The sequence below is a fragment of the Arthroderma uncinatum genome (genome assembly GCF_011692745.1).
Source record: "Arthroderma uncinatum strain CBS 119779 chromosome Unknown scaffold1, whole genome shotgun sequence".
Classification (NCBI taxonomy): domain Eukaryota; kingdom Fungi; phylum Ascomycota; class Eurotiomycetes; order Onygenales; family Arthrodermataceae; genus Arthroderma; species Arthroderma uncinatum.
The window spans coordinates 4,459,944-4,472,288 of NW_022983863.1; the positions used below are offsets into that span (position 1 = coordinate 4,459,944).

General features: G+C 46.9%; 4 protein-coding genes across 4 annotated transcripts; 3 read left to right on the forward strand and 1 right to left on the reverse strand.

Moving 5' to 3' along the window:
• Positions 1-290: 290 nt before the first annotated feature.
• Positions 291-2,068, forward strand: GIQ15_01353 (phosphatase DCR2; the record flags this gene model as incomplete). The annotated part of the gene is made up of 3 exons (XM_033548770.1): positions 291-305; positions 376-1,715; positions 1,810-2,068. The coding sequence occupies 3 exons, from the start codon at positions 291-293 to the stop codon at positions 2,066-2,068; spliced, it is 1,614 nt and encodes a 537-aa protein (XP_033409721.1).
• A 2,805-nt stretch (positions 2,069-4,873) lies between these two features.
• On the forward strand, positions 4,874-5,920 carry GIQ15_01354 (uncharacterized protein; the record flags this gene model as incomplete). The annotated part of the gene is made up of 3 exons (XM_033548771.1): positions 4,874-5,121; positions 5,187-5,486; positions 5,563-5,920. The coding sequence occupies 3 exons, from the start codon at positions 4,874-4,876 to the stop codon at positions 5,918-5,920; spliced, it is 906 nt and encodes a 301-aa protein (XP_033409722.1).
• Positions 5,921-6,513: 593 nt separating this feature from the next.
• GIQ15_01355 (esterase) lies at positions 6,514-8,311 on the reverse strand (the record flags this gene model as incomplete). The annotated part of the gene is made up of 4 exons (XM_033548772.1): positions 6,514-6,779; positions 6,839-7,427; positions 7,483-7,702; positions 7,758-8,311. The coding sequence occupies 4 exons, from the start codon at positions 8,309-8,311 to the stop codon at positions 6,514-6,516; spliced, it is 1,629 nt and encodes a 542-aa protein (XP_033409723.1).
• Positions 8,312-10,211: 1,900 nt separating this feature from the next.
• GIQ15_01356 (uncharacterized protein) lies at positions 10,212-12,318 on the forward strand (the record flags this gene model as incomplete). Its single annotated transcript, XM_033548773.1, has 2 exons — positions 10,212-10,752; positions 11,105-12,318. 2 exons carry the CDS (start codon positions 10,212-10,214, stop codon positions 12,316-12,318), a joined length of 1,755 nt encoding a protein of 584 aa, XP_033409724.1.
• Between the last annotated feature and the right edge of the window lie 27 nt (positions 12,319-12,345).

Here is a 12,345-nt window from a genome sequence, read left to right on the forward strand (position 1 = left end):
AATAAATTCCTATGGCAAATAGTAACTCCGGTCCCGGACTGTCGTCACAAGCGCAACCGTGATCAGTTTCCCCTTTGATAAATAAATCTCAAGCACCGCCAGGCTACTTCACCCTCCGCGCCGGATGGCCTTTTGATATCCTGCTTCTCGTTTTTGGGAGCTCGCACAATGCGCACAAACCTCGAGTCCGCCCAGTTTTTCAAAGGCCTTCATGCACTAAGGGCGAGCTAAAGAAACCGTGATACGTTCCCCTGGAACTGCTTTCAAGACGAAAAGGAGCCGTAGGAAAGATGAATCGCCGAATCGTAAATATTGACGACTTTTGCTTATTTTCGTATATATGTTTTGCTTGGGCTAATTACATTTGTGCTCTAGATCCGGACCGTCATCCAGCTGGCCGCCCTTACTGCAACGATCATCATCCTCGTAGTCATCCTCGACAGCCAGATACGTGTTCTTCCGGCCTCGATACATGACCATCTACCGTCTCATCATCCCGGGCTCGTTGTCACAGAGCTTACAGTAGCCACCTGTTCCTCCTTAAACGTCTTTTCAAGCTGTACCTTGGACCCGAAAATATGGCATCGGATCGAAAAAGATCTATATCTAGGTCAAGGATGGACCTCGAAAGCATATCTGCATGTGCAGCGCAAGAAGGGGACGGAACTTCTTCCGACTGATAAAATTGTTGTCGACCTGAAAATGGGCCGACTAGACCCAGGTGCTGGGACCGATAAGCAATGGGAGTCGCGGCCTGGAGGCATATGGATATTGAGGTTGCCACATTCAACTGACTCCCAAAAATCGATCACGTCTGTGGACGTCCTGTTTGGTCCGGATGCAGTTGACCCTCGGCCTAACTGGGAATTGAAAGATATTCCATTACTGTTAGATTCTAAGAGTGAAGCGAGACTAAGTGTACGGCGAGGGCAGAGTGGGAAAATTGAGCCACCAGTTCCAAGGATTCGGAAAGATGGAAAATTCAAGATTATGCAAGTGGCTGACCTGCACCTTGCGACGGGCCTCGGTCGTTGTCGTGATCCGATTCCAAAGCTGGAGGGAGGTAAATGTGAGGCGGATACTAGGACCTTGGAGTTTGTTGACAGGCTCCTGGATGAAGAGAAGCCGGATCTAGTGGTGCTAAGTGGAGACCAGGTTAATGGTGACACGGCACCCGATACGGAAACCGCAATATACAAATTCGCCGATCTTTTCATTAAGCATAAAGTCCCATATGCAGCTATATTTGGGAACCATGACGATGAGGGAGACCTCGATCGTAGGTCACAAATGGCCCTCATGCAGCATCTACCTTACAGTCTTTCCAAACCCGGACCCGAAGATATAGATGGCGTGGGAAATTATATTGTGGAAGTCCTCGGAAAGGGTTCTGCTTCTGCATCAGCATTGACGTTATATCTCCTCGACACTCACAAATATTCTCCCGAGGAAAAGAAATATCCTGGTTACGATTGGCTGAAATCAAGTCAGATAAGATGGTTCAAATCAACAGCGGAAGGACTTCGAAAGGCGCATAATAAGTATACGCATATTCACATGAACTTAGCGTTCATCCATATTCCTCTACCAGAATATAGGAACCCCAAGAACCATTTCATAGGAAACTGGACTGAACCTCCAACTGCTCCTAATTATAACTCCGGCTTTAAAGATGCGCTTGTGGAGGAAGATGTGGTCCTTGTTAGCTGTGGACAGTAAGTGATACCCTCCAGTGGAATTGGAACCCTTTATAAGACTTAATTTGTTTAATATTTACGCATATGGAAATGTTACTAACGGCTACTAAAGTGACCACGTGAATGACTATTGCATGCTCGAGAAAAATGCAGATGGTAAACCAGCGCTGTGGATGTGTTACGGCGGCGGTGCCGGCTTCGGTGGATACGGTGGATATAACGATTTTGTCCGCCGTGTCAGGTTCTTTGACATCGACATGAACGAGGCTCGGATTATGTCATACAAACGACTCGAATGGGGCAGAACTCGGGAACGGATCGATGAGACCATGCTTGTCGATGCGGGTAGACCATCTGGGCCAGGTGCTTGAGCAATGAGAACAAACCTCTTCTCCTTGGACTGAGATAACTCATAAATGGTTTCGTTTCTACATTTTTCGTGGTCAGGAAACACATTACTCGATCACACATTCTACTCATTCCGCTGCACACTACTTTGGATTTCAACTGTGTTTATATACTGCTAGTCTGGGGTTTCCTTAGGCGCTGGAAATTGCTATAATACGCCTTTATCGGCTATGTTTTTTACTCGGCGCAGTGTGGTTGGGGAGGAATTATGCCTGGGACGATATTTCATGTCTTATTAGAGATAAAATATCTTACATTATTCGTCTTTCTATGAGCGGGCCAGTCCCATTAATTTAGGGTTATAGTTATAAATCTTACGAACTTTTCCTACCGAAGTATAATCTATAGACATATATTATATTTCATTTATTTTCTTCACCACCATTTTTCATAGAACACTCTTTTCTTCCCAGCTTCTATGTTTTCCTCGCCAAGAAGCCTCTGAAGATCTCTAACAAAGCCATCAGTCATTGCTGGAGGCCCGCAAACGTAGCATACAGTGCCCCTCTTAAATTCTTCATCCTCACCTACCACCTTTTGTAAATCTTTTATGGTAATGCGGCGATCGTAAATGGATATTTGGCCGCGCTCGTCCCGTAGGCTGAAAGGAATATTGATTTCATCGCAGCCGCCGCCTCCTGCTGCAGGCAAATTCGTGACAAACAACTGCAAATAGAGAGGGTTAACGTTCTTACCCTTCTCTGCCTGTGAGTGAATGATATTGAGAAGACGATCAAGGAACATAATCTTGGCAAGCGGGCCCATGTATTCATTATTTCCGTTATTGCTAACCCAGCCAGATATTGCCATATCTGTCGGTGTAGATGAGGTATCATTCTGCTCTTGGGGGATTCGGCTCGAGTATAAAAGATGAACCTTTGTAGACGTCGGAAGGTTCGAGTAGGTTTGATAGATATTTGATATCATCGAGATGAGGGGGCTGGTAGAATATAGGTTAACCAATGTTCTAAGTTCCTACTTCTATACTCCCTATGTTGACAAAAAGTATTCGTATAGTAATGAAATTATCATTCAAATTGGAGAAAAAGGGGTAGGAAAACATACTTGATGCCTACACCGCCTGCCACAAATATGATTTTTTTGATCTTGTCTATAGGTATATCATTTGACGGAGGCCAGACAAATCCGCCTCCAACCCTTACTTTAACGTGGGAATTTACTATGCGTTCGATGGGCTGCCAGAACCACTTCGCAGCCGGATTAGATGCCGAGTATTGAACAGCGAGCTCAACATATGGCAATATGTTCTCGCCCCCCTCCGTAGAAGAGACATCTTTAGGGGTGGATGTTATTGTGAACCCGCCAGCATGTCGAATATTAGGGATGTGTACGTCCAGCCATTGGCCGGGTAAAAACCGGAAAGGGGGGAATTCAGTTTTGTCGGAAGACTAAACGTTTTCGTAGAGCATAGGGGTTAGTATATAACCATCATTCGGATATATGCATATTTGGGTATATATGTTGACCTGTGATGCGGCAAACAAATCAGGGAAATCGTCGAAGAAGGATCGCATATTCCCAGAATGAGCTTCTCTGGATGGTAATAACTTGTACAAAATTCAAGATATGGAGTTGGAGTGGCTTTCATACACTCTCGTGGTCGGCCTTGGTCCAATCAAGTGAAGAGCAAGTAGAAATGACATTGAAACGGATAAGTCGAATTTTCGGGTTAAACTGTGATACATGAGATACACGGAGCCGGTAGAGTGAGTTCTGACGAGGTTCTGTCGCAGTCCGAAGTTCGTGTGGCTTGCTTATCGGCGTCGACTCCGTGGTATCGTTGACCATTGTAGTATATCGTAGTCGTTCAATTCTATAGATCTTGTGAAGAGATGTGATATATCTCAAGGGCCGTGACCCTAACATGATAGACCAGGGATGTTGATCTATAATATCTTCAGCTGTTCAATGTTTGTATCGTCGTTCTACTTTGATGTCGGATATCAAAATGCTTATGTAATATTAATGGCTTATATAATATCAAATGCTTATATAACCTCCACGGAGCGGAGTTACTTTCTTCCTCACGCTATTTTTAGGTACATAGATACAACTTCAACAAAGACTTCAAAGGCTTCAAAGGCAGAACCGGAGATGCAGGCAACATTGATATCGACGCTGCCCCAGCTCTGCACCCTTTCTTTAGCGCCGGGCAATGCCTCAGGGTGGAGAAAGAAGGTCTCGTTCGGCCCCAGATGCAGGGATTTCATCACATCGCGTTGCTAGCGTGTGATGAGGGCGCAGGAAACCCCAGTCCTAGCATCATCATTGGTGGGCGCCGGCATAGGTAATCACATCACTCGGCCTGCACGTCAAGGATTTGCGACTCCCGTTGCATGAGCCAACCAAAGCATACAGAAGAGGTTCGGGGGAGAATGGGCGCTTACATCAAGGGGACCTCGCGACCTCAAGTCGGCCTGCTCTCGTCTCTCTCTTTTCTCAGACCTCTTCTCCCTCCAGCTGTCGAATCGTGGACCTGAGTTGCCAATAGCACTGAGCGACCAGAGAGATTGTTTCACCTGGCCACTGACGCTCGCCTTCGCCGCCGATACCTTCAGTCGGCCCCTCCTCTGATCAGGCTCTGCAGTTTACACTCGCTGTCCCGAGCACCGAAGGAAATGCAGCTTTGAACGAGATAGACAGCTAGCAGTAGTAGCGCAACATCTCCTTCTTGTTGATTGCATATACTCCCGCGGATTGCTACCTTCTCTGCGCTTTGCGCATTTCAGCTTCTCGTCGTCGCAAATATGGCCGGAATGGGATGTTTCTTGCCACGGAAATACCGGTCTCCCCTTGCATTCAAAATACTCCTCGTCTGCGAACTTCCCCTATCGGTCGGAATTCTAACACTTACTGGAATTGCGGCTCCCAATCTCTACCGGACAAAACTCTGGCAGGATGGAGCGGACAATGGCTTTAACAGCTCTCCAGACGAGAAAGTATATGCGCTTGCCAACTACAGGCCGTATACCACACCTAGGCCTTGGAGTCCATTGTACGTACCTTGAAAGGGCCCCTTGATACCTCTATATACTAACGCATCTGGCTCCTCGTAAATAGCACTACCAATTTCAACCTCGTCATAGCCGTCCTCAGCTTATTTTTCCTCCTCACGAAAACACCGATGTTTATCATGAACGTGTTCTATCCACCACTATCGCTATTAGTTCATGCGATTTGCGTCTTGCTCTACTCAATTGCCGCGGCCTTCCAGGCTTCTAGCGATACAACCGACCCAAAACACCCACAGCCTGGCCCACCGTGGTATATCACGAAGAACTGCAACGTTGCATCCCTCCACACCAACGTTAATTATTGCAACCAAGCTAAAGCGACCTTCGCTCTCAGTGTTGTCCTAGTGTTTGTCTCCCTTTCTTTGACGACCTGCACTGCATCCAATAGCTGAGCCACGCTAACTCTCAACTTCACCTTTTAGGTTTCTCTTCGCTTGTCACCTTGTGCTAGCAGCTATCTCCTGCTTCCCAACAGAGGAAGACCGAGAAAAGAAAAGATTGAAGGAGGAACGAAAGTCGACGCTGGCAGAACTCAAGTCGATTAAATCGCCACTTAACCCTGATGGGAAGATGACATTCCCGCTCACGACTCCACGAACCACAGCTTTTAATAGGCTCGAGGGAAACACGGATTTACCATTGCGCGACCGATCCGACAGCTACTCGACGATGCCACGAGAGGAAGAGACCCAGGGGATGTTCCAGAAACCCGAGCCTCAACAGGAGGCACAGATGTACTTCCCTCCACCACCTCAGGCGGCTGGAAAGGGTAAAGCGTAGACAACGCACCGTGCAAGCCTTTTGGCTATTGCGAGGGTGGTTTTAATGATATACCCAAAATGACACCTATGACTGGTGCGCCCCATCAACCTCTCGACTATGGTAGAGAGGGTATGTTTCGAATTCAAACAGTTTCCACTAAATACCCCTATATAACACACGCTGTGCCTGTTATCAAGCCCTTCTCTCCCACAGTTCTTCACATATATATTTTCTACCTTAATTGTTTCTCCTGTTTCCTCTGTGCTCTATTTTTCATATATAGCGACTGCTTCATATTCCACTCCCGAGTTTTGGATACTGGTGAATCTACACATTTGGATGAAAGTACATTCGGGACTACTGGGACTGGTGCTCACCTGGCTGCTTTCAATGTTAATCAATCATATATTTCTTGACTTCTTCATGGCTACAAATGTGACACGATCAGAGTTTCAGAGTAATCTCATTATCAGATAGCGGCCAGTTCCACTATTTTAGGGCGGAGTTAACTTACTCATGCTAAATAGCTCGTTATAGTCAAAGGGCGAGGAGTAGAGATTGTATATTTTCCAAGCTACAGATTTAGCCTTTGGACCCCCTTATAGACAAAATTAAGCACCATTCTTTGGGTCGCTGAGGATCTCCTTCAAAACCTGGCATCGACGGTTGACTTCCCAGTAGTCCTTTTCCTTCTTCCATCCATCAAGAGTGACATTGAAAGTGGTTTCGCTCTGACCGTATGTAGGGAAATCTTCGAGCCCATGGAATTTCTTTTCATTCTTTCCATCAGTGACGAATCGCCGAACATGTTCCTGAAATTCTCTTGCAAGCTTGACACTAGCGACTGGAGTAGTGATATTATCTTGGTAAAAGTAGTCTTATGATTGCAAAGTTAGTTAGGTGATCTATTCTATCTGGGATGGTATGAACACTTACAGCTTTGGTCCAACGCATGTGTGGCAGGGGGGATGGACATGACATATCTCTGAGCTTTGTGTGCATATGCCTTAGCAGTGAAATAAGCATTGCAGGCGAATGATATGTCTGTCACCCAGTCCCATCCAAGTTTAACAGCGAGGCCGGGAGGATATTCATAGAGTGATTGTATTTTCTTGATCGTTTCGTCGGAGGCATGGGGTATGGTTCCACGAACAAGGAAAGGGAACAGCTCTGGCATATGATCTGGCGGCGACTGTCCTCGTCCTTCGAACGCCATGTTGCTGACGGCAACTCGGGATGGTACCCTGTTATATCCTCCTCTTCCTGAAAAGATCGAGGGGAGCAGATCTTCGATATATTCGCCATCCACGACGGGGGCAAATCCAGGGCCAGGACCCAGGGCACCACTATGCCCATCTGTTACATTGACGAGGAGGTATTCATTTGCTTTGAAGAGGTCTTTCTCTGGCAACTTTCTCAAGCAATCAACAGACTTGCAATTTGCTGCTTGTAGCACTGAGTCGAAAACGGCTTGTCGACGACTGGGGTCTCGACGTGGCCAAACACCCGGGGAGGCTATGAATGCCTGAAGATCTTTATTAGCTTGGGCTCCGTAGTTATCAGGCCTGCTCATGACATACCCGGTTGAAAGGTAGGTCTTCCTTCCCGCCTTTAGCGACAAGCAAGAGGTCAATCATTCCTGCGCCAGCACTCTCTCCAAAGGCAGTGATCCTCCGAGGGTCTCCTCCAAATTTCGATATATACTTTCGGGTCCATTGCAGCGCAGCCAGTGTGTCGTGTAAACCCACATTGGCTTCTGTGTCTTCAGAAGGAGATGAACTCCATCCATATAAGCCCATGCTAGGTGCGGCTGTTAGACATCTGATAAATTAACCATTGTGCAGCGATGACATACCGATAGTTGCTAGCAACATATATGAACTTTTGTGTAGAACGGTCCATGTCCTCGAACAGGCCACTGCCATCTCCACTGATCCTGTTGAGGTCTTTGCTTCCATATGCATACCCACTGCCATGCACCCAGTGAATGACAGGAACATTATCTCCTGCTTTAACGCCCTCTGGGACTCTCACGTTGAGAAACAAGCAATCCTCGTGACCCCAAGATCTTGAAGGGAGCCCCTGTTCAGGAAATATGTTTGGAACGGCGCTTACACAGTCCGTCGCAAACATGGGAGCAGAGCCATTTTTGATCCCTGGTTCACTTGGAGGAGGAGTCTTGGGGCGTCTAAATCGCAGGGGACCGAGCGGAGGCTGAGCAAAGCGGATGTTGTTGTAGTTGGCATATTTCAACCCGCTGGATGTTTCATTGACATAGGTTGGAGCATGGACGGCGTATCCAAGGTCGACCTGAGGGAAAGGAGAGGCATCTTGATGCGGGTATCCAGCTGCGTAGGAGAGAGAAGGGACGGCAAGGAGCAGGAGATAGCTCGCCTTTGGGACCACCATACTTCCAGATCTCGATGTTTACAACAGAGAATAAATAGTATGAGATATAGAGCAGGAGGATACCCCCCTTTTTATGCACGATGTTTGTCTTGGAATATATATCCATGTCCCTCCTTAGCCATGCCAGGGGGTACAGCCTGACTCGGCGGCTTATGAGAAGGGCGCCGTATGCGTGGCTGTGGACCGCGTAGTTGATACGATTCAAAGGATCAATATCACGAAGTTGATCAGTATAAGGAGCTGTCTATCCAATATACTGCGGAGAGGCCGGAAATGGGTTTCTCAAAGTTCTTAATTGTCGTATTCTAACGGCCCCCAATTTTGACCAGCACTGAACAGTGATCGAGCAGCCATCGCCCAGGTTCAAACCAACTCAGTGCAGCCTGGGGAATGCAAGATACGCTCGCAACCAGCATAGTAGATAGGTTCTTCTTCGATTTGCGGTTCGACGGAAGATGAGCAACAAGGGATGAGTATGTTGGTGCGACCAAAACCTGGTCACTATATAGAGTTAAATATCTTAATTTTAATGCTATTTTTATTTCCTTTTTTCAACCTTTATAGTTATTTATAAAGCAACCTCCTCAAACCTTTAGTCTTACCAACATGAAATGGAACACTTCGGACGAGGTGACCAAAAAGGGTTATATAGACTGCACATCCAGAAGTATACTGTTTATGAACCTATAAAGGATGTCAGAGCAAGAGGTTTTTAATAGCGATCAGCTACGTTACTCTGCCAAAGATTTAATAGACTCTGCAGAGCTCTCGTCCATCGAGCATCTTCAACTTGGACTTCTTCTAATAAACACCGCCTCAAGAGACGACACGGCACGGTTCATATTAAAAGCATCGCAAGAGCCCGAAAAAAGCATTGAAGACAGCCTTAGGTCCATTAACCGTGGTCTCCAGGATCTGGCCCAAAAACGTAACGCGGGATCCATCACTCACTCACTGGTGAAAGAAGTATCTAACATGACGAAAATAAGTCTTGCCAGATGACGACGCCATATCCCCAGAGATTACTGATGCTCTAAGAAAGAGGGAAAATTCACGATGCTGCGTATCGGGCCTGGAGAATGGAGTGCAAGCCACATATATCGTGCCGCCGTCAATATTAGGTGATCCGGATCTGTTGCCTGGAGTAGGTTACTCTTCTCCTACTATTCGTTCCGCTTCTTTATTAACAAGATTAGGGAGCATTAAGGCCTTACCTGGAGGCCGCAATATCCGCTGAGACTGCAAACAAGCTGTTCTCCTTCCTAGAGAGTTGCACGCCAGAGAATCAGCTCCGGAACCTCTGGCTCATGTCACAGCCTGTGAGATCAGCCTTTCGAGATGGACGCATGAGTATCCGGAAACAATCTTTCGGGGGCAGCTCTGAGATATATGTGAGTTCTCTTGCGGTTGACTATTTGAGGCACGAGTCCTAACTCCGTTTGAGTGGAATGTCCGAAAAACAACCTCCATGGACCCGCCAATTCCTGGACTATTGAAAGAGAAGTTTTATACTGAACCGTCATCGCCGGACGAGGAGCGTTTACCATTGCCTGAAGCCTTTTTGCTCGAAATTCAAAGAACGTTTGCATTCATAAGACGTTATCAATCGCTTGAGACGCAAATTCAACAAGGCTGGCCGAAGGCGCCGCAGCAAGGTTTGTATTCTAGTCTTCCGCGTCTGGTTTTGTTCCCTACCACTAATTCATGGACAGGTAGACCGTGGCTTAGAAAGCTCTGTATACCTTTGCTGCAATGTTCCCTCGCCTTCCTCCCTGCTTTCTTGAAGACTGCAATCTATAAATTTTGCATAAAGACAATGGGTTCCTGTTTACACTCCAGTTCTTCGGATGTCATATCCCTTCCCCTAAGCCTATGTTTAAAATTTGGGAAGAGGGTCGACATGAATGAGGCTAATGCTCTTCGCCGCGTTGCGAAACACACATCTATCCCGGCCCCTCGGCTAATCGATTTCACTCAAGATAGCGATAGGACTGGGTTTATGCTCATGACGAAAGTAACCGGATACCCAGCAGAAAAAACTTACTATCTCATGACATACGAAGAGCGAGAACAACTTACAAGGGACCTTGGGAAATGCATCTCCCAGTACCGTCGTATCAAAAACCATAATGAAAGTCTCATCTGCAACACAATTGGTGGGCCGATTACGGACCGCAGGACGGATGATATTCCGTATGGACCATATATGTCCAAGACTGCCATGTTGGATGATCTTACTGGAGGGCTAGAGGAGATCAGGAAAGACAAGCCGCTCTCCATGCTGTATGAAAAGGAGCACGGAATTTGCTTCACGCACGCTGATTTACATTTATCCAATATCTTTCTTGATGGCGGTCGACTCTCTGGTATCATTGATTGGGAGAATGCAGGATTTAAACCCGAATACTGGGAGTATACTGCAGCAATGTGGCCGTACATGGGTAACAAGAGATATGCTCGAAGACTCTTGCTTGCCTTTGATAAAAACTACGAAGATGAGTTGGAAGCAGAGATGCTAGTGTGGCGCTTAAAGCCTGTATATTAGCCTGTTAAGGCTACATTTGAATATTATTCTAGTTCAAGGTTCGCGAACAGTGAGAAGGACAGGTGTTCCGTAGCAGGGAAGTTAAGATATTTAGGAGTGAGGCTATAGTTAACTCTCTATCAATCCGGGACCGGAAGGTTTTGAATATCGCCGAAACTAAAAATTACGGAGTTATATTAAAACCATGTTTGCTGAGCAGGCAGCAAGACTCGTTTTTCATATCAGACTGTAAATAACTAGTTATCTAGTTATGGGCCAACGCTTTCGCTTCGTCGCACCCCGACGTCGTGAGCGACTTAACTGGTATTGCAAGCCTGGCGAAATCCTCCTCGGTGAATCTGCCACGGACATCGTCACTCTCTTTGCTAGGCCCGTTGTACCTAAATCTCATGGCTCGAGGGCTAAAGCCACAGACAGCTGGCTAGAAAATCCATATCTCATCCGCCAAAAGCTAGTCACTCCACAGAAAAGACTACGGCGACAGTCAGACTTGGGTGTTGCTACATATACTCCCTCCTACGTCGATGACACTCAGTCTCATACCCTAGAGCTTCCAGATGAGATCCATAAGACACCATCTCACTCCAATGACACACGGTCTCGGCTCTTGGAACTGCCAGTCGAGATACATCTTCTTATTTTCGAATCTCTGGGCCTTGAAGATGCCTTTCGTTTGGGCACCAGCTGCCAGTATTTCTGGGGAGTCTTGAAGCCTCTAACTGCACGACGCTTTGCAGGCGAATTTGGCATCTGGGCCGGAACACCTGTTGTCTGTGTCAGTAATAGATGTGAACCAGGTGGAGATGCTGCTTATCCCAAAGGACTGCTGTCCGCCGATGATGTTATAGAGCTAGAGCAAGGGCTATTGAAAAGTGAACTGCTAGAAGATATTCGGCCAGAGAAAGATGGATACGATGGTCCAGCAAATCTCTACTCCATGGCCATGTATCGATACTCAAGGGTCACCGAGCAGACATTTACAGAAGGATTCATCCCTTCACTACTTCGCCCTGCTGCCGAGTCCATGCAGGATATACCTTGCCCGCCGGATGTACGTGAAGTAGCACGCCTACGGCCCTTTGATTTCTATCCTACAACTCGGGAGTGGGTTCTCAGAAATCTAACAACCCGTGAATTTGTCCGCCCAACGGCGGTCGCTTTACGTGAAGACCTTATTCACGGCCCATTCATCGACATACTAGGGTACGGAGAAATTATTCTCTCTAAAACTTGTTGGTCACCGGGAATCTATAAAGGAGTCTGGGCAGGACACGCCCTTGATATCGTTCCCTCTACATACTTAAACGACGATGGGCTATGGAAGGATATTAGCCGCCAGGTTGCTGGGGAACTCATGGATATTTGGGGGCGGGGGTATGGTAATGATTGGAAAAGCCGTATCATCGAGTCTAATGTGCAACGCGCCAGCGTCAACCTTGCTAGCTTTAGATTCGAGTCGTGAAATAACGACTGCAGCGTCCCCGTTGAA